This window comes from Hyla sarda, chromosome 3 (genome assembly GCF_029499605.1).
Source record: "Hyla sarda isolate aHylSar1 chromosome 3, aHylSar1.hap1, whole genome shotgun sequence".
NCBI classification, from domain to species: Eukaryota; Metazoa; Chordata; class Amphibia; order Anura; family Hylidae; genus Hyla; species Hyla sarda.
In genome coordinates, this window is record NC_079191.1 from 188,962,165 (window position 1) to 188,989,820 (window position 27,656).

Sequence of the window (27,656 nt, forward strand, 5' to 3'; positions counted from 1 at the left end):
GGGCAATTTCCTCTTCAACAAGCCATTTAAAAAAAAATAATGAAGAAAGAGGGTAAATTATATAAATCATAAAAGCAGAGGAGTTAAAATAAATTTAAAGAGAGCATGTTTTCAAAGATTGGGACTTCACTTTACATTGTAGTCACTACACTACTGGATAAGTTGGTTCTCTGCCACAATTAAATCTCCTTCCTCCCCAGGCTATAATAATTAAAAACTCCTTAACTCCATTTCAGAAAATGTTACATAAGGTTTTGGTTTTTCTTTAAAAAAAATAAAAGTAAATAAATAAATAAATTTAAAAAAAAGCAATGGCGAAGGTAATCAAAAACTACCTAGTTTAAAGACAGGATAAACTTAGACTAGATAGTCTAAAATGCGCCTGCTTTCTAATTGTAACTCAGGCTGTTTGAAAATCTGGCCCATCTTTAGACTCTCTTGATTTTACCCATCATCACTGCAGAACTTACTCACAGGAGAGCTCTTATCTGCTGTCTTCCTCATCTAAGTCAGCTGGTACATAACACCATGACTTCTTCCAGCAAAATATTTTCTGTGTAGAACTTGATTACCAGATGGCTTTGGCTCCTCACTTTGTCATCAGATTCTGATCTTCTTTAAGAAAACAGTAATTAAGATAAAACTGCCAAACACCATACCTTTTGAATATAACCCTGCAACATAATATGCCCCCTGAATATAATCCCATACTCTGTACCCTCTAATTATAATACTGCTGTACACTGTACCCTCTGAATACAATACTGACAAATACTGCTTCATTTGAATAGAATACTACGTCATACTGTACGCTCTACTACAGCACACTGCACCCCCTGAATATAATACTGCCAAACAATGCAACCTCTGAATAATGCCACACACTGCACCCTCTGAATACAATAGTGTCACTGCTGCACACTGCACCCTCTGAATATAATACTACACACTGCGCCCTTTGAATATAATACTACCACACACTACACTCACTAAATATAATACTGACACGCCATGTGCCTTATGAATATAATACCACTATAGAGTACCCTCTGAATATAATACACATTACTGTTTTTTTTATGTCTGAGCCCCCCCAGTCACTATGCCTCATGCCTGTTCTCTGACCCCATTACTGTGCTTTAATACTTGCACCCTCCCTTTCACATTTTCCGTGCCTCATGCCTGCACCGCCATCCCTTTCATTACTGTGCTTCAGGCTTGCACCCCTGCCAATTACTGAGCCTCATGACTGCACCCATTACTGTGCCTTACGCCTGCGCCCTCACCCCTATTATTGTGCCTCATCCCTTGCCTGTACACCCTTCTCCTCAATTACTGTGCCTCGTGCATTGCCTGTACCCTCCCTCTTTCCCTAAATTACTGTGCCTCATGCTTTGCCTGCACCCTCCCTCTTTCCCTGCATTACTGTTCCTCATGCCTTGTCTGCACCTTCCCTCCATTACTGTGCTTCATATCTCCCACCCCCCACCCCCATCTACTGCTCTGCCTCATGCCAATCCAGCAAACTTCTGGTAGCCTCACTGCTGCTACTATGGCTGCCGGCGCTGCTCTGTCTTTCTTCTAGACATCGATGGTGGCCTCAGTGCAGCTCTGCCCACTGACTGCAATTGTCAGTTGTGCTAAGACAGTCATTGTGGCCTGAAAAATAAACCTCTGTCATTCAGAGGCCATGGTGGGACATAGATGCCACAAATGTAATTTTATTTCTGTAGGGATGGGTGCCTGGGGTGGTATAGCTGCAATAAAGACAGTGCCGTATGCATCCCCATAGCAACACCACTGCTCTCTCGTTCTAGTGACATAAGAGCCTGCGGCCACATTAAAGCTCTTCTGTTGTGGCAGAGCGCAGGTGCGACACTTCCGGGTGTAGTGAAGGAGTGGTGTCTGTGCTCTGCTACATTACCTGGCTGCAGGCTCTCGTGTCACTAGGTCATGAGAGTCATGAACATCACAGACCCTAAAACAGAGTGTGGTGTCCCGGCACCGGATTGCATCCGTTGCCTTGTGGTGCGGTCCCCAAAGTCAGAGTCCCTAGGTGTAGGTGGGGTCCTCATCCTTAGTTAGCCCCTTGTCACCCCTTTTGTAATTAAAATTATAAAATATATATACGTTAAATTTAAATATAGTAAGTGTTCTTACCTAGTTAGCGTCGCAGGACCTGCGGGTCATGTGATGCGTTCCAAAGACTCTATGGTTTGTAGTTCAAGGACCTTTGGAGGAAGTCAGGTGTTTACCCATCAGGCTATGTAACGGTGAGTGACAGCTGACTTGGACCATTCCAAAATGGCCCTGCCCCTGCCCATATAAGGGAGCGGCGGCCATTACTCGCTCTATTGTTCTTGGGCTGTTGACAGGGAAGGATCTGCCCTGCTGTCATCAGTGAGTTAGGCCCGAGCTTTGCGGCGACGGCTGATCTTTACAAAACTGTGAGTGTAATAAATCCCTAAGCACTCTGCAAGATCACTGGACCTTATCTAACCCCTAAATCCGGACGGATCTTTGCAAATTACCCTAAATTTTGAGACTTGTATCAAAAGTCAAGGTCCGCAACAACTGTCAGTCACTGAAGTGTATGGAGACTGTATTAATGAGACTGTTACTGTTCATTGGATGTACCGCAAGTCTTCAAAGGGTAGCTACCACCATCCTATTTTCTTTTCTGTCCCTGCCTATTGCCAATCTATCCCTAACCCCCTCCCTGCTTTTAATTTTTATTTTTACTATATTAAAAATAACTTTTTTTCTGCCTGGTAGTGTGCTCGCTACCAGGCAGACTTCCCCAGCAGGCACCACGTCACTGATGCCTGCTGGGGGGGGGGACTTCCGCCCTTAGTTTATCTACACAGGGTGCCTCCAGCTGTTTCACCACTACAACTCCCAGCTTGCCCTGACATCTATAGGCTGTCAGGGCATGCTGGGAGTTGTAGTAGTAAAACAGCTGGAGGCATGTTGTGTAGATAAACTATGAGTTAGTGCCATGTGGCGCTACGGCGCTAGCCCATTCCCTCCATCAAACCCCCTCCCCGCCATACCCCGTTCCCTCCATCGCATACCCGTTCCCTCCATCGCATACCCGTTCCCTCCATCACAAACCCCCCACCCGCATAACCCGTTTCCTCCGTTATACTTACCGGCAGCGGGCGCGCAGGGACATCGGCGGTGACGAGGCGGTGGCGATGTGCGGGAGGAGTGGCCTCCCAGCCAGTGGCAGGGAGGGAGCGAGTGAAGCCTAACTGAAAAAGGACTGATTGCCACTCCAAAACCAGTCCTTTTTCAGGCGTGACGTCACGCTAAGCTGCAGCCGGCCACTAGGAGGGAGACCCCTAGTGGCCGGTTTTCAAATGTAAATTACACCCTTATAATGAATAAATAAATAAATAAATAAAAAATAAAATAATGAAACTATATTAGAGATATGTTGTAGTACATATGTACTACAACATATCAAAAAAAAAAAGTTGGTGACAGTGCCCATTTAAGTAAAGTTTATCCAAGTTCAAGTTCAACTACCTTGTGGACCTTCAGTCATTTTATGCATGCACCTATCGTTACTGGGAAGGGCGGCGATAGGCCGGAGAATTACCTCAGCATACTAGCCCACAGCCTGGCGTCACGAACAATAGGGTTAACCTTAACTCCTGATATACTGAAGCAACATCCTGACTACACTACCCCTGAGGCCTACCACAAGAGTCTACACAGTTAAATGCAACACAGCTGGGCTTCCTACCCTAAAGGCATGTGCCCCGGTCGGCGTGTCATGCACATAGCTGCGCCCGTCACTCCGGAAGCGGTCACCACCGCCCGCAGCATAGCCTGATAGACGCTATGCAGGGAGAGAATCCGGAAGTGGTCCAGCCGTGTCACATGACCAGAGTGGGTCATGTGATCCGCAGACAGCTCTGTCAGAGATCAGGGCGGGGCAGGACTGCTCAGTCTCGATCGCTGAGAGAGAATGGCATTGAAAGAAAGAGGAGCTGCTAAATAGCGTGTGGCAAGGGGGCTAAGTGGACTATATGGGAGGCCTCCCGGGGAGAACTATTAGCAACCAAAGTATAAGGTGAAAATGAAAAAGAAAAGATAGAAACAAACAACAATACTGACATGGGACAAAGCACAGTGTGAAACAAAAACTGCACTTAGACTAATGTGATAAAGCACTGCAAAATGCACAATATGAACACATCACAAAAAAATTTGAAATGTGAATGCAAAGTAATGAAAGGATGAAGAGTGATACATATATGAATGTAAAAGGGAGTGAAAGAGAGAATAAAGGAGTGACAGAGACATGAGTGCGGACGTGGTAGATGTGCAAAAGCTACAAGTGAGAGGTATATGCATAAATAAGTGTACAATATAAATATGTGTAGACATAAGTGAAATAAACAATTATCGCCCAATTAATAAGATGCCATGCAAACTAGATGAATACAGACAAAGGGAGAGATGTGCAAAAATGAATATTTTATTAATTTTTCCAGTTCATAACAATTAAAGTGCAAAAGTGCTAAAATTTAATCCACATAAGATGACAAAGATAAAAGTGCTAGTGCAAAGAATAAATGAAAATTGAGAGATAAAAAGGAAAAAATTATTAAAACATAATAAAAAAGGAAACAAAAGAAGAAGAATGGAAAATAGTAAGGTCAAAATAGGGGGGGAGGGAAGGGGACGAAGGAAAAGGGGAGAGAATAGGGTAGAACAAGGAAGAAAAAGTGAAAGGGGGGAGGAGAGGAAGGGAGGGGGGAGGGAAAAGGGAAAGAAAAAAACCTAAATATAAAAGAAAATAAGGAAGGAAAGAAAGAGCACCCATAATATAAATCAATAAAACATGAAAAAAAAAAAAAATTAGACCATAGAAAATTAAATAAATAATAGAAACATACCGACATATCTAGAGTAATAATATAAAGTGCAAAAAATCAGGGATGACTAGCTACTAAGCAAAGTGTACATCCTAGCGGAAAAAAAAAAATTAGATTTCAATTTAGGGGTGTTAGTATCATTAAGAATATATGGTAGTTTGGCATCAATAAAGTGCATAGGAAATCAAAGAAGATTTTTGTATCTATATAAAATTATAAATTAGCATAAGATATACATCTATATTATTGATGCAGACCAGTCTCATAAAAAAATTACACATAGATAAAATATATATATATATATATATATATATATATATATATATATATATATATATATATATATATATATATATATTGAATGAAAACAGGGTAAATGAGGTGCTTCATGGACGTAGGCTGATGGATCTAAAAAACAAAGAACAAGAAAGGAAAAAAAGAGGGTAAGTATTAAAAACATAAACCTAAAAACAGTTAGACACCCACCAGAAGGAGAAAAACACTCGATCAAGAGCAAAATACCGATGGTAGTATTCCGCGTACATCTATAGTCTCATAGAAAAGGCACAAAGCTGTTTAATCCATCTGGCTGCAAGGTTTTTAATCTATAAATCCATTTGGTTTCAAGTTGTGCAAGTTTGACCTTCCAATTTCCTCCTCTTATCCCAACGAAAATGTGTTCAATGCCCCTCACCTGTAGGCCACTGGGATCACTTCCATGATGAGTCTTGAAGTGTCTGTCATCTTTGGGTGCAATAATTCCTAGGACATGTTCCCTTGTTCTTTTCTTTAGTTCACGAGTGGTCATCCCTATATAGCTCAAAGAACAGGGACAGGTAGCATGGTATATAACACCCACTGTGTTACACAAAATAGTGTCTGATATCAAAGGAACGTGAACCATCAGAATTACAAAAAGTAGAATCCGTACAGATGTTGGGGCAGGCAACACATTTTGCACATGGGCGACAGCCCCATTTTGGTTTGCCAGCTCCAAATGGATTGATGGACTTGTTGCTTTTATGATGGCTATGTACCAAAATGTCCCTAAAATTAACACTTCTTCTAAATGTAATTGAAGGTTGTTTTAGGAAGGTACAGTTTTAGAACTGGAACAAACAAAAAAGGGCGGCACTCAAGTCCCTTGGTGGTGCATGTGGAGATAAATAGCAATAGTAGAAAAGAAATCCCTGCACTCACTGTATCTTCTGCCAAGTGTTGTGTGTTTATTAAAACACAGTGCAAGTACAAGTTGACGCGTTTTGGCCAAAGCCTGGTATGTCAGTCTGATAAAGGCTTCAACTTGTACTTGCACTGTGTTTTAATAAACACACAACACTTGGCAGAAGATACAGTGAGTGCCGGGATTTCTTTTCTACAGTTTTAGAACTGGATCTGCCAGAAGAATGTTTCAATTTTTTGACAAAATGTCTCTGATTTGGGGAACCTGTACATGGTAAGATTAAATAAATCTTACCTGGTCATCCTTAGATTTCTTCAATTTTGGTTGTAGAAGACTTTTCCTATTGGAATGTTTCGCTCTTAGGTAAGCACGGCGGATCCACGTTTCTTTGTAGCCTCTTTCAGAGAGCCTTATCCAAAGTTCCATTGCACGATTTCCAAATGCTTCATGCGTGGAGCAGATTCGTCTTAATCTCAAAAATTGTCAGACAGGAATGCCTCTAATAAGATTCTGAGGATGAGATGATTTTGCATGAAGAAGGGAGTTTGTTGCAGTCACTTTTCTGAAGAGGTCAGACTGTACATAACCTTGTTCTTCCACTGTGAATGAGATGTCAAGGAAGTCCATGTTTTGTCTCAGAGCTTTATAGGTGAGTTTGATATTCAGGTTGTTTGTGTTAAACGTTGTCATGAATGTCTGTAACTCCTCTGCAGACCCCTTCCAAACAAAAATGACATTGTCAATATATCGAGCCCACATCTGTATTTTCTCAATACCATGGGGAGGGTCTGTCAAGAATATAGATCTTTTCCATGCTCCTAAGAAGAGATTTGCGTAAGAAGGCAAACAGGCCACGCCCATTGCGGTACCTTGTACCTGTAAATAGTACACTTCCTTAAACAGGAAGAAATTGTGGGTCAAGATAAAATTGAGGAGTTCCAATACCAACCCACGATTACTTTTTCTGTTTCGGACATCATCAAAAAATCACAAATGGCCCGGATACCATCCTGGTGGCGAATGGATGTATACAAGGACTCCACGTCACTTGTAACAATCAGCATATAGTCATCGAGTTGGATGTCCTCAAGTCGACGTAAAGCATCTGTTGTGTCCTTGATATAAGACGGCAGCGTTTCTACAAGGGGTCTAAGAACAGAATTAATCAATTTACAGGAAGGCTCACGTAAATTGTTGCACCCGGACACAATTGGTCTACCTGGTGGGGTTGCAGCCTATTTATGCACTTTGGGAAGTAGGTAGAGAGTAGCGATTGTCAGATTGACAACTGTTCAAAATCTGAGAGATTTGCTATTGAACAGCTTTGTGCTATGTCCGACATTGTAATCAAACTCTCAGACAAAGGGGGCAATGTGGTGTTATGGCCCCTTGAACTGTATGAGAAAGAGGCTTACAGGCAGTTGAAGGACCCTACATGTTATAAAAGGTTGACTTTCAACCCTTTAAACAAATTTAAGGGGGAGCTATCTTTGTTGTTATCACGGGCCACCTCCAAAGGTATTATTACTCCCAAACAATGTACATGTCTGACGGTTGACAATCCGTACACTTTGCTTAGTAGCTAGTCATCCCTGATTTTTTGCACTTTATATTACTCTAGATATGTCGGTATGTTTCTATTTATTCATTTATTTATGGTCTTATTAATTTTTATTTTATTTTTGTCATGTTTTATTGATTTATATAAATATTTCTTTCTTTCCTTTCTTACATTTCTTTCTTTTTTTTTTCCTTCCTTTCTTATTTTCTTTTATATTTATGTTTTTTCCTTTTTCTTTCCCTTTTTCCCCTCCCCTTTTTTTAGGGAATTGTAGGGAATTTAAACCCACAAAGAAACCTACACTCCACTCTTAGTAAATGAGGGCCTATGTATTGGGTTAAGTGTGAGAGAACAGACTGTCAATTTCTATTTTAAGTTTGCACTTTTATTAGTTGTCTTACCTTGTACACCAAGCATTTGCACCAAAAAGTGGCCCACGAAAGCATCTAAAAGTCATTTAAATGTGGTAAAAGTAATGTATTCCAGTATATTTTTATTTTATTTTTTATTGCAAATTGCACAAGATTTATGCCCTGTGCATTTTTGATTACCTCCAATTACTGCATTTTGCTTCACTGGGGAGATAAATACCTGACAGACTGCATTAAGAAATTAGAATTTCTTTCTGCCAAAAATTCTGTTTAGGATTTTATAAAAATTGTATCCATACCTTTTTAGTCTGTGAAAGTGAAATCTATTATTAGTTCACAAAGTTGAGTAATAAATGCTTGTCATGTACTTGTAGATTTCCAAAGCTCTGAAGAGCTTACAGGAACTTGACATCTCGCTGGATATCCTTGTGGTAAGTCATCAAAAAGAAATTATACTATATGGAATTATTTTTTTTCCTGCATATCTAGGGTATATAATTCAAAATGCACTGTAGGTCAACTATTATTTATTTTGAATTCCTGTGCAAACATAATGCAATGAGCGCATGAGGGGTTACCATGTTGTGCTTTATTTTTTTTTTATTTTTTTTTTTTTTCCCGTAGACAATTTTTGTAATGTCAAGTACTTGGAAAGATAAGTAATGTTAAGTGTATGTAGTTGGTTATGTAATCTCAAATGTTTACCTTGTTCAGAAAACATCTAAATTCTTTTATCTGCTTACCTTTTTTACATTCAACATTTTTAACAAAAAATATTGTATTTAGGAAACTGGAGTTGGAAAGACAGTAAACAGCTTCCGGAAACACACCGACGTGGGTGATCTTGCTAAATCTATTGTACTTCAATGGAAGCAATTAGTTCCTGAGGTGAAGGGACCGTAAGTGTGTGTTTTTGGCCTCATTCTGCTTTTGAAAATATGGTATTCTGGTTTGTGTGCCTTGATGCTTACCCCTACAGTTACAGAATTTTGTATTGGTAGACGAAAACTCTGCAATACGGCATGAGGGTGTTCTTGGGCATGAAGTCTGGGGATTGACTTCTAGCTCTGCTCCCCAATAGTAATGTCAAATCACTGTTTTATATAGCAACATGCATATACCCATTGTAATACATCGGCACAATATTCTGGACATATTTAGGTTTTAATAAATATCCCCACTCAAATGCCACCCGCCTCCACCCCCCCCCCCCCAAAAGCACAAACAATGCCTCTTGCATTACCCCACACAGTGACAGAGGGGTGTACAGGGGTGACAGAGGAGTTTAGAGTAGTGAAAGAAGGGTGGGGGTGCACTAGCTGAAGCTGAGTAGGCATCTGTCAGCACTGCCCTTGCTCCTTCCCTCCATCCACATGATTCGGCTGAGGGACCAGGGAGAATCCAGACCAGAGTTGCTCCACAGTAGAGGGAGGATACACAAGGATTTGAGCTGCAGCATATTCCATCCCGGCACTGTACACAGACTTACCTCCCACCTAGCCTGCACACCTGTGACTCACAGGTGCACAGGCCTGGGCAGAAAAATCAAAAACATTTTAGAGCCATATTTCCTGGCACCCTGGTTGTGCTGGCACCTTGGTTGAGAATAAACGCCTCAGTGTAATGTGTGCTGGACCCTCCTTGCACCCCATTGCAACAGTGCACCTGAGGCCTCTCCTCAATCGCCTCATCAGAGCTAAAGCCCTGATTACAGAACATGCAAGTGCAAAAACTACAAACTTTAAAATCTGTGATAAAAGTGCTTTCAAAAATAACGTAGTATTTTGATTCGCCAAATTTTCAGAAAATTTTTGGTTCAGTCCGAATTTTTGTGGCAAATTGCTATTAAAAACTGCTATTTCTGGCCTACAGAGAGCCTCAATAGGGGCGTAGAACACTTTGCCTTGCTGTAACACGCATAGGGTGTTTGCTGGGTTAGTGAAATAATACTGTTATTCAGTATGACATGCAGATTAGAGGCATCACTATTAGAATCGCTGTCGCAGAGTGGCACAATGACAGAGCTTGGAGGTGGCATCAGTATGAGGAGGCCATATAGTGGCTGAATGACACAATGTGGAGGTGGCGGCAACATGAGGAGACCATTTAGCCTTAATAGGGGCGTAGAACACTTTGACTTGTCCTAAAATGCATAGGGTGTATCCTGTGTTAGTGAAATAATACTGTTATTCAGTATGACATGCAGATTTCAGGCATCACTATTAGAATCGCTGCCACAGAGCGTCTGGATGTGGCAGCAGGGAGACCATATAGTATCAAAATTGAAGAGCATAAAGAGAATTTTAGAAGATAACGCAAGTGGCACGGCACTGCTCTTCACTGGTGGACTCGATGTGGTATAGGTGGATAACTATGAGTGAGGGTGGTGGTGCTCTGGTCAAAACTGAGGCACAGTAGATATAATGGAATGAAGACAAAAAGATCAGACCGGCAGACTCACCGCGATTCTCTTCTTCTTTATTTGCGTCAGCAAAGCATAGACAAATACTCACAAACTTGGGGGGTCAGGACGTGCAGTGGGGGGACAAACTGGCAACAGACTCCGTTTCGCACCGACCACCGTGCTTCCTCCGGCCATTATTAATGGCCGGAGGAAGCACGGTGGTCCGTGCGAAACGGAGTCTGTTGCCAGTTTGTCCCCCCACTGCACGTCCTGACCCCCCAAGTTTGTGAGTATTTGTCTAAGCTTTGCTGACGCAAATAAAGAAGAAGAGAATCGTGGTGAGTCTGCCGGTCTGATCTTTTTGTCTTCATTCCATTATAAAGAGAATTTTTATGACATTTTTATTACATTTGAATTTATTAAAAAATTTTGAGTACCCATTCTGGTGAGCATCGAGCTGGCAGTCCTCCACCAGGGGAGATACCACCTGTTCCAGCCCCTGCCTCTCAGTTGCCACCTGACAGTAAAAGTGCGAATGTTTCATTTTATCAGTTATGGTTCATTGTTATTGCTCTATCGATTATTATTATTTTTTTTTAAAAGATTTAATAATTAAAATGTGTGGTTACAAAAGACCAAATTCAACATGGCGGCACAATGACAGAGCCTAGTAGTGGCAGGAGAATGAGGAGACCATAATCTGGCAGAATGACACAGACTGGAATTGGCTGCAGCAAGAGGAGACCATATAGTGGCTGAATGACACAGCCTGGAGTTGGTGGCAGCATAAGGAGACCATAAAGCCTCACAATCCCTAAGATATAAAAAGATGAATTTTTAAATTTAAGATTTATGGTAGCTAGTGCTACCATAAAAACGTTTAGGTAATGTCCCAGCAGCATGAGGAGACCATATAGTGTCTGAATGAGACAGCCTGGAGGTGGCAGCAGCAGCATCAGGAGTCCTGAAAGTGACCTGGTGACAGTAGTGCAGTAGGTGGCAATACCAGTACCCGGTGACGAAGGTGGGTAAAAAAAGGTCTGATGAGGAGGAATGTTTGTAACTGGGGAGCAGCGCCTTAAATCTGTTTTGCACTATCCATATTTGTGAAGTGTTGGTGTGGCACCATGGTCAATCTACTCTGATTCATCAGGCATTAGTGGTTGGAAATCCTGGCTGATCCATGCCTGATTCATCTTCACAAAGGTCAGTCTCTCCACATTTTTCGTGGACAGACAAACCCTCCTTGGGGTGACTATGGCCCTCACCGCGCTAAACACCTGCTCTTATGGCACACTACTAGCCGGGCAGGGCAAACTCAGCTAGTTGTGGCCACAAATCAAGTTTGGCTGCCCAGAAGTCCAGCGGATCTTCAAGTTGTGTTGTCAAGGTATGCCACCACCTGCTGGTTCAGGTCCTGCTCCAGGTCTACCTGCTGCTGATGAGTTGCTTCACAATGCGGGTGAAGAAAGGTACTCATCAGCGACTGTAGACTCATGCTGCTGCTCATGGAGCTGGTACTGCTCCTTGGAACCCACCCCTCCCCAGCAGCCATGGCAGTGGAAGGTGTGCACAGAGGGCCCCCCCGAGTCAGACCTGCGAGAGGATGGACGATGGGACCGATTGGCATTGGCCAACTGACTATGTAGGATGTCTTTGTAGTGGGTCAGTTAGTCCTCCCCTATCAGTGGGTGTAAAAAAAATTAAAAAAAAGGCCCTCATTTTGTGTCGGAAGCGAGGGTCCAATAAGGTGGAGAGCCTGAAGTCATCCCACTACCGAATGGTGACAATTTGGCGGTCACTATGCAACCAACTGAGCATGCATTGTGCCATTTGTGCAAGGGACTCCCTACCTCAATCTACACTGCATACTGTCACTGGGTGTCCGGGTCCTCTGTCTTGCCTTCCTCATAACCATCTAGCGCCTCTGGCTGCTCATGCTCCTCCTCCTTCTGTCAGATGACTAGAAAAACCATTTCGGGAAACCTAAACTGTGGTCCACTTTGCCCCTCCCCCTCCTCCAGTTCAGCCCCCACAGGGCTCATGTGGTCGTGAGATGTAGGAGCCACGTCTCCAGTGCCCTGACCAGCCATCTTTTCCAACAAGTGTCGTAGGAAATGAAACGGTAGAATGACATAGTTCATCCTGAAATCCTGGCAACTAATAATGTGGCTTCCTCAAAGGGCCTGAGAAAACGGCAGGCGTGATGTATGAGCTGCCACTGGTTGACATTGACGTTACAAAGGGGAGTCCACCTATCCGCTTGGATCATCAAGAAATCAGTGATGGGGGTTTGTATGTTCATATAGTCGGTCCAACATTATGGAGGGTGGGATTCTAACGTGTGGCAATGTCGCAAATTGGACTATGTTGGGGGATACCGTTCTGATGCTGCAGCTCAAGGAGGGTGTGCTTTGCGATGTACGAGTGGCTGATGTGCATGCAAAGTTTCCTTCCCATTGTTAGGATGTCTTGCAAATGGGGGGAATACTTCAGGAACTGTTTGACAACCAGATTGAACATGTGTGCCATGTAGAGCACACGGCTCAGCCTTCCTTGTTGTAGCGCAGACAAGATGTTCTTCCCGTTGTCCGTCACCATGGTTCCCATTTACAGTTTTTGTGGAGTAAGCCATGCTCCGATTTTCTTTATGAATGGCTTTTAGCAGTTCCTCCCCTGTGTGACTCAGTTTGCCAATGCAAACCATGTGAAGTACAGTGTGACACCGCTGTGCCCTGTACACATGGTATACTGGTGGAGCACTGAGACTTGTCTGTGCAGTGGAGGCACAGGACACGGTGGAGGATGAGGAGGCGGAGTCGCACACTGTCACAGGACAAATGGCCTGAGAGCGTGGAGGAGAAAGCGGTGTGACCTGTTCAAGTTGCTGTTGTGGCTGTGCAGGGACGACGACGACGACCGACCGACCGACCGACCGACCCCCCCCTTCTGCACCCAGCTCCTAATTGCGATTTGCTTAATCATCATCAACAAGTGTCTGCACGTCACTCATGTCCTCCTCAGGTTCCTCAACAGTGTTTGTTTGCTTCAGGACCCTGAACGCTGGCAACCCCACGTCACTCTCCTCATCACTACTTGCCCACCTAGCGGAGGAAGTGGCGGATGTCTCCTCCACTTCTTGGCTGGGCACTAGCTGCCGACTGTCCTCTAGTAGATCATCCTCACTGAACAGTGGCGCTGAACCCACAGCATCAGATACTTCTGTAGGGGAGGGAACAGCATAGGACAGAGGCAAGGGGAAGACAGGGACATGACAACTGAGGGTTGTGTCTGAGGAACCCACAGACTGTTGACTAGGAGTATCAGATGTCACTTGTGATGAAGTGGATGACCGTGTTAACAAATCGATGATGGCAGATGGGTTGCTGGTCGAGACACGACCGCTAGCTGATACTGGGAGATCAGGCCTCTCGCTGCGACTCCTGAGGCCATTTGCCCCTAGTCTGCTGCGACCTCTGCCTGATGAATTTCGGCCTTTACCACTTGTCTGCCTGACATACTTTGGCGTATATGAGGGGAGTACAATATGCTTCACTACGCTTAACAGTATTTGTCAAGAACAGCAGCAGGTGTGTACTTTTGGCTGGCCTTTTAAATTAACTAGACCCTTAAGACTTTAACAGGAATAAAAATTGTACACCACTTAGATGTACGTATGTGCTATTCACTTATGAGATGGAAAAATGTGCTGCAGTAGGCTTAAAACAAGTATTTGTGCACTACACCAGCAATACACACCAGTGTTGCAACACACTGTTGCTGTGTACTACTCCCAAAATTGCGCTCTCTCTCTTTCTCTCTCTTTCTCTCTCTCTCTCTATTTCTCTCTTTCTCTTTCTCTCTCTCTCTTTCTCTCTCTCTCTTTCTCTTTCTCTCTTTCTCTCTTTCTCTTTCTCTCTTTCTCTTTCTCTCTCTCTTTTTCTCTTTCTTTTTCTCTTTTTCTCTTTTTCTCTCTTTCTCTTTTCTCTTTCTCTTTCTCTTTCTCTTTCTCTTTCTCTCTCTCTTTCTCTTTCTTTCTTTTTCTTCTAGGCAGGATTTGTGCTTGAGCGGAATCACTGCTTTTCCTCTGTGCAACACACTGCTCTATTTCCCGCTCTGTAATAGAACGCTGTAGACAGTGACTGGGAGGTGAATCGCTGCAGTAATAATAATTTTCTGTGAAACACCCACTGCTCTCTGTCCCTCTCTCTGTGCAACAGAACGCTGACTTGATTAGGAGGTGAACCGCTGCAAGAAAAAAGCTTTTCTGTGCAACACACAGTGCTATCTGTCCCTATCTATCTCTTTGCAGTGAAAGGCTGAAGTGACCGCAATATAGCTGCAGAGTATATAGGGCTATGACATCACAGGGGTGACTAGCTGCTGATGGGCTGCATCCTGCATGTGATTCAGGGTCATCCTGCCTACCCTTGTTCCCGCCTTTCCAGGATTCCTTGCCCCATGTCCTCACATGTGGATCCACCATTTTAGATGCCCGGGAGCCTGGACCGCACTAAATGGAGTTTAATGAAGCCATTTGCGCAATAGAATTTTTCCTGAAATTCGTAACAAATTCGGATTCGTCAGATTAATTTAGCTGATCTCTGAACATTTTTAACACAGAGCTAATAGTTAGTGTGGATATATAATGTCTCTTTACAGCTAAATATACTTGTAGATAAGTTAACTATTTGTTTAATTAAAGTGCAATACTTTCTACCTTCTAGTGACCACATGCCAAATGCAGGACATGGAAAAAAAGAAATCATGGATAATAAACAACAAATAACAAAATGGAAACCTGAAAAAAATGAAAAATTGTTTCTGTCTTCCCAAATTCCAAAGTTTAAACAAGAAAATAAATTTGATTTGAAAGACAAGAAGCTGTTTTCCAAACCTAAGCATGGGGCAAATGAGATTTTGGAAGAAGTGTCTATGAATTCAAAAGACAAGCAGCAGAATAATGGAAAGGTTTCTGAATCTCAAAATGATGGCAAAAAGCGAAGAGAGTCCAGTAAGAAGGAAGACACTAAAGTCAATGACAAAAACAGTCTACCCAAAGAAAAGACACCTGATGACAATACACAGTGCAAGGCAAAAAAAATTGACAATGCTCATTCAAATTCTCAATCAAAATGTGAAAAATTAAAGTCAGGACACCAGGAGAAGGTGAAAAATTCCTATCCAATAAGCACTGAAAAAAAATCGAAGTCCTCTACTAAAGATGAAGACAAGTCTTATGGGTCTAACAGACTTAATAAAAAGGATTCTGTACATGAGACTGGCAAGAAGAAAAGTGATGGCAATAAAACTGAAATTATGCTTTCAAATGAGGAGTTTGAAGCCCCCACAATGTCATTTGAGTCTTATCTCAATTATGACCAAGTTTCAAACAAAAGGAAAAAGAAATCCTATCCAGTAAATGAACCCCCTAAAAAAGTAGAAAAAGTGTGCAAGCAATACTGTAAGTTAGGACTATCCAAAACGTACAGTCAAGAAATTCAAGAAAAGAAAAAGGAGGAAGTAGAGAACACACAGGTAGACTTAATTGTACATATTGGGGGACATTTTATCAATGTTGGCATAAGGTAGAATATTTTTTTTTTACCCCTGTTTGCTTGGTGTATTGTTCCACAGTTTTTCAAAATGTACTTAAAAGGTGCACAGGACTTAATAAATTTTGCTCCACTATAGAGACCAGTGGGTTATAGAGATTGGTTTAAGCTTTGTTATCTAGCATCTGACACTTTTGTACGTGTCCTATTAAATGGTGTAATTTGCACAAAAAAACTTATAAATTTAATTTGTAAATTTGTAATAAATAAATCTCCACTGCATAAAGTGGGGTACAGTGCACCAAACAGACGATAAAGTGGGGTACAGTGTACCAAATAGACGATTTTGAAAGATGTTCTACTGAAAATTGCACAAAAAAAAATTTGCAGGGACATTTAGAAGATTGAAGTGGTGTAAAGCCAATGATAAATGTCCCCCATTGAGAGTTCCGTCTTTTTCATTAAGGCTATTGGGAGCCTAAATATTATATTACTCTTTATGTATGACAGCTTTATGGATCAATAAATATACTTTTTACCAGACTATAAATAGGGTGTTGTGGTAGCTACATGTGGGGTTTAAATATATATTTTTTTCTCTTTATTGGTTTTGAATATGAATATTCAATTTTTTTTTTTTTTTTATAAAAGGTTAAGGTTAATGGAGTAAGAGTTTTGTTAAACAATTTTTAAACAGTTATTTCTACCTCATCCAGCTATAGAAATAAATGTGAGATGCCATAAATACACCTCTGGAACTCTTGCCTGTAGCTAAAAAAATAAAAAAATAAAAAATATAGTGTAATGTATATATTCGCTCCATAAAATTTTATCTAATATGTAGATCCCCCTTGTACTGCCTAAATTGTATTAACCCATCGAAGCATGCATAAGTTAAGTAGAAGAATATGCTGTGTACAAAAGTTCTGCACAAATGGAGCTAAAACATATAGGCCCAGATTTATCAAACTATGTGAGAGAAAAAGTGGAATAACTTTCCCACAGCAACCAATCACAGCTCAGCTCTTACTTTACCAGTGCTCATTAGCTGAGCTGTGATTGGTTTCTGTGAGAAAATCACTCCACTTTTTCTCTCGCACAGTTAGATAAACCTGGGCCATAATTCTTTATTGTGGTAAAGGGGAACATGTTTTGAGATCTTGATGATCTCTTCATCAGATCCATAACTTACTGCTACGACATACAAAACTGATTCCCAACAGGGGGGCTGCCATGCTCTGGTGGGCAAGATGACAAAAAAAGGTCCTGTCACTCACTGGAGGCTTCTGCCAGAGAGGAGCCAGCAGCATACTTAGAGCAGACGCTAAGCGGAAAGCATCCATCTGAAATCAGAAACATGGACAATCCGTGCAGCTGCCCCCTGACCCACTTACTGCTCTCAGGACAGTTACTTGGGATGTTGAAGCAGGGGAGTCTGAAGGACTTTGAAGCATTGGGGTTTTTTTTTTTTGGGGGGGGGGGGGGGGAGTCTGGAGGGATTTGTGGGGGTAGTGGTCTGGAGCCATTGATGGGGGTCTGGAGATGTGTGGGGTTTAGAGGTCTGGAGGCATGTCATGAGGGATTTTTAGGGGTGGGTGTCTGGAGACATTTGTAAGGGTAAGGGTCCAGAGGCATTGTGTATGTGTTGAGGGAGATTTGAGGCATTGTTTGGGGAAGGTTGGAGGTATTTTGAGATGCTGGAGAGGCATCGTGTAGAGGAGGCTGGAGGCACTTGGGGCAGGCTGGAGAGGAAGTGTGTGAGCGTGGTCTGGAAGTTGTGTGTGTGTGTGAGCATTGGGAATGTTCTTCCATGACAAGCTACCTACAAGGAGTAATACATAAGGGGGGAGGAGGGGGGGGGGGGTGTTGGCTACATTCACTGAGAAATCTACCTATGCATCCCCCACAAACCCACATTACTGTGTGTGATGCTAAATGGCAGATTTATTACTGTTTGGGACTATAGATAGGCAAAAGGGAGGATGAGATGATAATGGAAAAGTGCAGAGGCTAATGTGTTTTTCTGGCAGGTTCTGCAATTAATGGGGTACTCCGCCCCTAGACATCTTATCCCCTATCCAAAGGAAAGGGGATAAGATGTCAGATCGCCGCGGTCCCGCTGCTGGGGAGCCCTGGGATCCCCACTGCGGCACCCCGCTATCATTACAGCACAGAGCGAGTTCGCTCTGCACGTAATGACGGGCAGTACAGGGGCCGGAGCATCGTTACGTCACGGCTCCGCCCCTCGTGGCGTCACGGCCCGCCACTTTCAATAAGTCTATGGGAGGGGGCGTGGCGGTCGTCACGCCCCCTCCCATAGACTTGCATTAAGGGGACGGGCCGTGATGTCACGAGGGGCGGAGCCATGACGTCACGCTGCTTCGTCCTCCGTATTGCCCGTCATTACGCACAGAGCGAACTCGCTCTGTGCTGTAATGAGAGCGCGGTGCCGTAGCGGGGATCCCAGGGCTCACCAGCAGCGGGACCGTGGCGATCTGACATCTTATCCCCTATCCTTTGGATAGGGGATAAGATGTCTAGGGGCGGAGTACCGCTTTAAGAGTTGTGGCTGAAAGAAGGCGTCATGATTGACTCGGACAGATGGTGAAGGAAAATAAATGACTTTGATCAGTGAAGACGTCGCCTGTGAGGCACTGGCTATAGCAGAGGGAGATTCATCAAAACTTGTGCAGAGGAAAAGTTTACCACTTACCCATAGCAACCAATCAGATCACTTTTCGTTCTTGAAAAGGCCTCAGAAAAATAAAAGCAATCTAATTGGTTGCTATGGGCAACTGGTCTACTCAGAACAGGTCTTGATGAATTTCCCTCATTGTGCATTGCTTCTTTTTAGCTATTTTTCTTCTTTCAGCAAAAAATTATGAAAGGGGTGCCCTGCAAAATGTTTTTTCCTAGGGGTGCCCAAAGCTGAAAAAGGTTGGGAAATGCTAATCTACAGTCATATAACTATGTATGTGTGTGTGTATATACACTGCTCAAAAAAATCAAGGGAACCACTCGGGAAACACTGATTGACAATCAGAAACAAAAAAAGAGTCCAAGAGAGATCGCACTCACCATCCACGGGCTTTATTCATAAGAGTGTAGGCATAACAAGTACAGGCAGGGGCCCACCGGGACAAGTTGTTTCATGCTTGCTTGCGCTTCTTCTAGCCGAAGTGTGACGCTCAAGGTTAGCGCAGCGCCTTAAACAGGTAATGGGCCATGACGTCAACACTGGCTGTCATGCACCTGCTGATCCGGTGTGTGGTCATGTGACCAGGATCAAAAGCGAGTGAGAGACGGCAAACAAGGTGAGGGAAACACAAATAGTGCTATGTAAATATTATACAAAAAAACAAGAAAAAATAGAACAGGTATAAGTTTAGAAGGAGCATAATGGAACGTGGAAACTGGAAACGTTAAAATAATTAAAGAAAAGGGGAGAGTTCTATACGGTCATTCAGACCCAATGGGCCAGTGGCATCTAGTTCCAAGAGTAGGCTTCTCTTAACAGGGAAGGCTGCTTTCACACTATAAAGTGATCCGTTTTAAAGATCCGTTTGATGTTCCGCTATGAAAACCCTTAAAATCGGCCATTAAACGTCCGTTAGAAAATCCCATACGTCCGTTTAAAAATCCCATAGACTATAATGGGATTTTCTCATTATCCGTTTTAATCCGTTATTAATAACGGATGTTATTTTGTGACGGGAGAATGAACGGAAGAAATAGTGCATGCAGACCAGAGCAGAAGATGACCGATAACCCTGATCAGTGCTGTGTCCTATACATAGCACTGAACAGGATTAGCAATCGAATGATTGCTATAAATAGTCCCCTATGGGGACTATTAAAGTGAAAAAAAAAAAGTAAAAAAAGTAAAAAAAAAAAAAAAAGGAAAAAAAATTTGAAAAACCCCCTCCCCAATAAAAACGTAAATTGTCCCATTTTCCCTATTTCACCCCCAAAAAGTGTTAAAAAAATATCTTATATACATATTTGGTATCGCCGCGTGCGTAAATATCTGAACTATTAAAATAAAATGTTAATGGTACCGTACGGTGAACGGCGTGAACGTAAAAAAAAAAAGGCCAAAATGGCAGCTTTTTTTTACAACCTTTTATTCCCCAAAAAATGTATAAGAAATGTATTAAAAGTTTTATATAAGCAAATGTGGTATCAATAAAAAGTACAGATCACTGCACAAAAAATGAGCCCTCATACCGCCGCTTATATGGAAAAATGAAAGTTATGGGTCTTCAAAATAGGGGGATTATAAACATACTAATTTGGTTAAAAAGTTTGTGATTGTTTTTTTTTTTTTTTTTTTCAAGCGCAACAATAATAGAAAAGTAGGTTATCATGGGTATCATTTTAATCGTATTGACCCAAAGAATAAAGAACACATGTCATTTTTACCGTAAATTATACCGGCGTGAAAACGAAACCTTCCAAAATTAGCAAAATTGCGGTTTTCTTTTTAATTTCCCCACACAAATAGTATTTTTTTGGTTGCGCCATAGATTTTATGGTAAAGTGAGTGATGGCATTACAACGGACAACTGGTCGCGCAAAAAACAAGCCCTCATACTAGTCTGTGGATGAAAATATAAGAGTAATGATTTTTTGAAGGGTGAAGGCGAGGAGGAAAAATCGAAAACGTAAAAATAAAATGGTCTGCGTCCTTAAGGCCCAAATGGGTTGCATCCTTAAGGGGTTAAATCGGTAGTTGTTTAAGGCTAGGTTCAGACTACGGAATCTCCAGGCAGAAAATTTCCGCCCGGAGATTCTGAGTGCGGCCAGTGCTGACTGAATCAGTCGGCGCTAGGACTGCGCAGACACTGCAGTCTTCAATAGACTGCAATGTGTTCCGTGCGGATTTCCACCTGAAGAAAGAGCACCGCCTTTCTTCAGGCAGAAATTTCCAAGCGGATTGTCAGTTCACAAATTCCGAAGTGTGAATTTGTGAACGGAAAATCATTCACTACACTATACATTTTAGAAAGCGGAATTTCCGCCTGCAATTTCAAAGCAAAATTGCAGGCGGAAATTCCGTAGTCTGAACCTAGCCTAATTATTCACTTTCCTTAGACAAAGAAATTGTGAGAAGGGAATACTACGCTTTAGGTGGACTGTACTGATTGACAATCAATTTCACATGCTGTTGAGCAAATGGAACAGACAACAGATGGAAATTATAGGCAATTAGCAAGACACCCCCAATAAAGGAGTGGTTCTGCAGGTGGTGACCACAGACCACTTCTCAGTTCCTATGCTTCTTGGCTGATGTTTTGGTCATTTTTGAATGCTGGCGGTGCTTTCACTCTAGTGGTAGTGTGAGATGGAGTCCAAAACCCACACAAGTGGCTCAGGTAGAGCAGCTCATCCAGTATGGCACATCAATGCGAGCTGTGGCAAGAAGGTTTGCTGTGTCTGTCAGTGTGGTGTCAAGAGCATTGAGGTGCTACCAGGAGACAGGCCAATGTAAATCAGGAGACATGGAGGAGGCCATAGGAGGGCAACAACCCAGCAGCAGGACCACTACCTCTGCCTTTGTGCAAGGAGGAACAAGAGGAGCACTGCCAGAGCCCTGCAAAATTACCTCCAGCAGGCCACAAATGTGCATGTGTCCACTCAAACGGTCAGAAACAGACTCCATGAGGGTGGTATGAGGGCCCGATGTCCACAGGTGGGGGTTGTGCTTACAGCCCAACACCGTGCAGGACGTTTGGCATTTGCCAGAGAACACCAAGATTGGCAAATTCGCCACTGCCGCCGTGTGCTCTTCACAGATGAAAGCAGGTTCACACTGAGCACATGTGACAGTCCGGAGACACCGTGGAGAACATTCTGCGGCCTCCAACATCCTCCAGCATGACCGGTTTGGTGGTGGGTCAGTAATGATGTGGGGTGGCACAGCCCTCCATGTGCTTGCCAGAGGTAGCCTGACTGCCATTAGGTACCGGGATGAGATCCTCAGACCCCTGGTGAGACCATTTGCTGGTGCGGTTGGCCCTGGGTTCTTCCAAATGCAAGAAAATGCTAGACCTCATGTGGCTGGAATGTGTCAGCAGTTCCTGCAAGAGGAAGGCATTGATGCTATGGACTGGCCCGCCCATTTCCCAGACCTGAGTCCGATTGAGCACATCTGGAACATCATGTCTCGCTACATCCACCAATGCCACATTGCACCACAGACTGACTAGGAATTGGTGGATGCTTTAGTGCAGGTCTGGGAGGACGTCCCTCAGGAGACCCTCCGCCACCTCATCAGGAGCATGCCCAGGTATTGTAGGGAGGTCATACGGGCACGTGGAGGCCACACACACTACTGATCCTCATTTTGACTTGTTTTAAGGACATAACATCAAAGTTGGATGAGCCAGTAGTGTGGTTTTCCTCTTATGTTATGCAATGTGGTAGTGGATTTTTCAGGCTTATTAACATATTAAAATATGTTTAAAATATTCCTGGTTGTTGGTAGATGCCTGACGGTGTTTAAATGCACACAGAGGTTTGGAAGGAGACAGTGTTTTCTTTTCTAACAATTAGACCTTTTTGAAAGTAGCAACAGAATTGGTGATGGTGTCTTAAAATAGTGAGGAACCTAACAATTTTTTAAATGAACTTGTTTTTAAATTGTTTACATATGTGTGCGGTCACGATGTTGCTTGCAGTGCTGAATGCTCCTTTTGATACACTGGAGGTTTAAAGGGGTACTCCGCCCCTAAACATCTTATCCCCTGTCCAAAGGATAGAAAATAAGATGTCTGATTGCTGGGTCCACTGCACCCCTTATTAAATTCTGTGAGGGGTGTAGTTTCTTAAATGGGGTCACATGTGGTGGGGGGTCCACTGTTCAGGCACCACGGGGGGCTTGGTAAATGCACATGCCCCTGACTTCCAATCCAAACAAATTCTCTTTCCAAAAGCTCAAAGGCGCTCCTTTTCTTCTGAGCATTGTAGTGCGCCAGCAGAGCACTTGACGTCCACACATGGGGTATTTCCATACTCAGAAGAAATGGGGTTACAAATTTCGGGGGTCATTTTCTCCTATTACTCCTTGTAAAATTTGGGGAAAAAAAATGCATTTTAGTGAAAAAATTTTCTTTTCATTTACACATCCAAGTCGTCAAACACCTGTGAGGTGTTAAGGCTCCCTGTACCCCTTGTTACGTTCCTTGAGGGGTGTAGTTTCCAAAATAGTATGCCATGTGTTTTTTTTCCCGCTGTTCTGGCAGCATAGGGGCTTCCTAAATGCGACATGCCCTAATGTGACTCCTTCTCTTTTGAGCATTGTAGTTCACCCGCAGAGCATTTTACGTCCTAACATGGGGTATTTCCATACTCAGAAGAGATGGGGTTACAAATTTTGGGGGGAATTTTCTCCCACTACCCTTTGTAAAAATGGTAAATTTGGGAAAAGTCGTCAAACACCAGTGGTGTGTTAAGGCTCACTGGACCCCTTGTTGCGTGCCTTGAGGGGTGTAGTTTCCAAAATAATATGCTGTGTGTTTTTTTTTTTCTGCTGTTCTGGCACCATAGGGGCTTCCTAAATGTGACATGCCCCCCAAAAACCATTTCAGCAAAACTCTCACTCTCCAAAATCCCATTGTTGCTCCTTCCTTTCTGAGCCCTCTACTGCGCCCGCAGAGCACTTTACATCCACATATGAAGTTTTTCTATAAGAACATGCGAGTGTAAAAAATGAAGATTTCGAATTTTCTCCTTCACTTTGCTGCTATTCCTGTGAAACACCTAAATGGTTAACACACTTACTGAATGTCGTTTTGAATACTTTGAGGGGTGCAGTTTTTATAATGGGGTCATTTATGGGGTATTTCTAAATAAGAAAGGCCTTCAAATGCACTTCAAACCTGAACTGGTCCATGAAAACTTCTGATTTTGGAAATTTTGTGAAAAGTTGGAAAATTGCTGCTGAACTTTGAAGCCCTCTGATGTCTTTCAAAAGTAAAAACATGGCAACTTTATGATGCAAACATAAAGTGGACATATTGTATTTGTGAATTAAAATATATATTTTTTGATATGTCTATTTTCCTTACAATCAGAGAGCTTCAAAGATAGAAAAAATGCAACATTTTCAATTTTTTCTTCAAATTTTGAAATTTTGCTCAAAGAAATGATGCAAGTATCGACAAAATTTTACCACTAACATAAAGTAGAATATGTCACGAAAAATAAAATCTGAATCAGAATGAAAGGTAAAAGCATCCCAGAGTTATTAATGCTTAACTTTTTTTTATTTTTCCACGTACAAGGCGGTATGAGGGCTAATATTTGGCGCCGTGATTTGAATTTTTTTTTACGGTTTTTGTATTGATCGGACTTTTTGATCGCTTTTTATTTTTTCATGATATAAAAAGTGACCAAAAATACGCTAATTTGGACTTTGGATTTTTTTTGCACGTACGCCATTGACTGTTTAATTAGCAATATATTTTTATAATTCAGACATTTCCGCACGTGACAATACCACATATATGTTTATTGTTGTTTTAATTTACTTTTTTTTTTTTTTTTTGGAAAAGGGGAGTGATTCAAACTTGTTAGGGGAGGGGTTAAATGATCTAATTCACTTTTTTTTTTTTTTCACTCTTCTCTTGCCGCGGCGGCGTCAATCCCAAACAGCCCCCTGAGCTAACCGGCAACGTTTTAGTTTCACTTTAGAAGCCGCGATCAACTTTGAATTCCGCATATAATGGGTTCATAGCGTGCGGCACCGTGATCAGTGCTGCACGCTATTAACCACTGCCGGGCCCAACCACACTGTGGCACCGCGTTATAGAACAGGAGTAGACTCGGGCGTACAGGTACGCCATAAGTCCTTAAGGAGTTAAATCATGTAAATTTACAGAAGGCTCTTTAACCCCTTAAGGACATAGGGCGTATCCATACGCCCCCGTTTCCAAGTCCTTTAAGGACCGAGGGCGTATGGATACGCCCTGAGCATTTCCGGCCCCCACCGCTAGCCGGAGGGGAGCCGGAGCCGGATGCCTGCTGAAATTGTTCAGCAGGCATCCCGGCATATCGCCCAGGGGGGTCATTATGTCCCCCCATGTCGGCGATTGCCGCAGATCGCTGGACAAATCAGTCCAGCGATCTGCGGCGGATTCCGGGTCAATCGGGTCTCCAGTGACCCGATGACCCGGAATTACTGGCTGATCGGGGCCGTCAGAGACGGCCCCGAACAGCCAGAGTCTGCAGTAGTGAGGTGGCACTGGTGCCACCTCACGATCGCCCTGATTCGTCGGCCGGATTACCGGCCGACCAATCAGGGCGCCTGCTGCGGGTGTCACTCCCGCAACCCGCTTCGCCCATCTTCCGGAGAACGTGAGCGGGTGCGGGAAGACGACCCCTGGTGCTGGGAACCCCGATCCCCGGCGTCCCTGTTGGGATCGGGGCCCCAGGAGCGACTGCGGCGGCGAGGGACAGTCCTGCAGTGTGGATCGTTGGAGGTGAGTGACAGCCTCCTGCTGTTGCTTAGCAACAGCTCCCAGCATGCAACAAGGGCATGCTGGGAGCTGTAGTTATGCAACAGCAGGAGGCAGACCACCACAACTCCCAGCATGCCTTTATGGGTATGCTGGGACTTGTAGTTTTGCAACAGCTGGAGGCACATTCTTTCTATGGAAAAGTGTACCTTCAGCTGTTGTGTAACTACAACTCCCAGCTTGCACAATCAGCTAAAGTGCATGCTGGGAGTTGTAGTGGTGCATCTGGTGGTTGCATAACTACAACTCCCAGCATGCCCGTTGGCTGTCGGTGACTGCTGAGAGTTGTAGTTTTGCAACAGCTGAAGGCACACTGAGTTAAGTAGTAAACCAGTGTGTCTCCAGCTGTTGCATAACTACAATCCCCAGCATCCCCAGCCAATGTAGTATGCCTCCGGCTGTTGCATAACTACAAGACCCAGCATGCCCTTCCGCTGTCCGTACATGCTGGGGGTTGTAGCTTTTGCAACAGCTGAAGGCACACTGGTTGCAAAACACTGAGTTTGTTACCAAACTCGGTGTTTCACAACCTGTGTGTCTCCAGCTGTTGCAAAACTAAACTCCCAGCATGCACTGATAGACCGTACATGCTGGGAGTTGTAGTTTTGAAACAGCTGGATGTCCCCCCCCCCCCCCCCAATGTGAACGTACAGGGTACACTCACATGGGCGGAGGATTACAGTAAGTATCGGGCTGCAAGTTTGAGCTGCGGCAAATTTTGTGCTGCAGCTCAAGCTGCCAGCGAGAAACTACTGTGAACCCCCGCCCGTGTGACTGTACCCTAAAAACACTACACTACACTACCACAAAATAAAATAAAAAGTAAAAAACACTACATATACACATACCCCTACACAGCCCCCTCCCCAATAAAAATGAAAAACGTCTGGTACGCCACTGTTTCCAGAACGGAGCCTCCAGCTGTTGCAAAACAACTACTCCCAGTATTGCCAGATAGCCACTGACTGTCCAGGCATGCTGGGAGTTTTACAACAGCTGGAGGCACCCTGTTTGGGAATCACTGGCGTAGAATACCCCTATGTCCACCCCTATGCAATCCCCAATTTAGGCCTCAAATGCGCATGGCACTCTCACTTTGGAGCCCTGTCGTATTTCAAGGCAACAGTTTAGGGCCACATATGGGGTATCGCCGTACTCGGGAGAAATTGGGCTTCAAATTTTGTGGGGTATTTTCTGCTATTACCCTTTTTAAAAATGTGAAATTTTTGGGAAAACAAGCATTTTAGGTAAAAAAATATATATTTTTTTTACATATACAAAAGTCATGAAACACCTGTGGGGTATAAAGGTTCACTTAACCCCTTGTTACGTTCCCGAGGGGTCTAGTTTCCAAAATGGTATGCCATGTGTTTATTTTTTTTGCTGTCCTGGCACCATAGGGGCTTCCTAAATGCGGCATGCCCCCAGAGCAAAATTTGCTTTCAAAAAGCCAAATGTGACTCCTTCTCTTCTGAGACCTGTAGTGCGCCAGCAGAGCAATTTTCACCCCCATATGGGGTGTTTTCTGAATCGGGAGAAATTGGGTTTCAAATTTTGGGGGGTATTTTCTGCTATTACACTTTTTAAAAATGTAAACATTTTGGGAAACTAAGCATTTTAGGTAAAAAAAAATAAAAAATTTTCACATATGCAAAAGTCGTGAAACACCTGTAGGGTATTAAGGTTCACATTACCCCTTGTTACGTTCCCGAGTGGTCTGGTTTCCAAAATGGTATGCCATGTGTTTTTTTTTTTTTTTTGCTGTTCTGGCACCATAGGGGCTTCCTAAAGGTGACATGCCCCCCAAAAACCATTTGACGCTCCTTCCCTTCTGAGCCCTCTACTGTGCCCGCTGAACAATTAACATAGACATATGAGGTATGTGCTTACTCGAGAGAAATTGGGTTTCAAATACAAGTAAAAATTTTCTCCTTTTTACCCCTTGCAAAAATTCAAAAATTGGGTCTACAAGAACATGCGAGTGTAAAAAATGAAGATTTTGAATTTTCTCCTTCACTTTGCTGCTATTCCTGTGAAACACCTAAAGGGTTAATAGACTTACTGAATGTCATTTTGAATACTTTGGGGGTGTAGTTTTTATAATGGGGTCTTTTATGGGGCATTTCTAATATGAAGGCCCTTCAAATCCACTTCAAACCTGAACTGGTCCATGAA

At 43.1% G+C, this 27,656-nt stretch overlaps 1 protein-coding gene across 4 annotated transcripts in view; it reads left to right on the forward strand.

Moving 5' to 3' along the window:
• The window catches only part of LOC130361970 (elongin-A-like), a 159,183-nt gene that overhangs the window by 92,025 nt on the left and 39,502 nt on the right, over positions 1-27,656 (forward strand). For all 4 annotated transcript variants that reach the window (XM_056565739.1, XM_056565737.1, XM_056565736.1 and 1 more), the window contains exons 2-4: positions 8,379-8,435; positions 8,791-8,903; positions 15,136-15,946. In XM_056565739.1, the coding sequence (XP_056421714.1) occupies positions 15,143-15,946 (804 nt within the window). In that variant the 5' untranslated portion in view covers positions 8,379-8,435; positions 8,791-8,903; positions 15,136-15,142. The remainder of the gene's footprint in view (positions 1-8,378; positions 8,436-8,790; positions 8,904-15,135; positions 15,947-27,656) is intronic.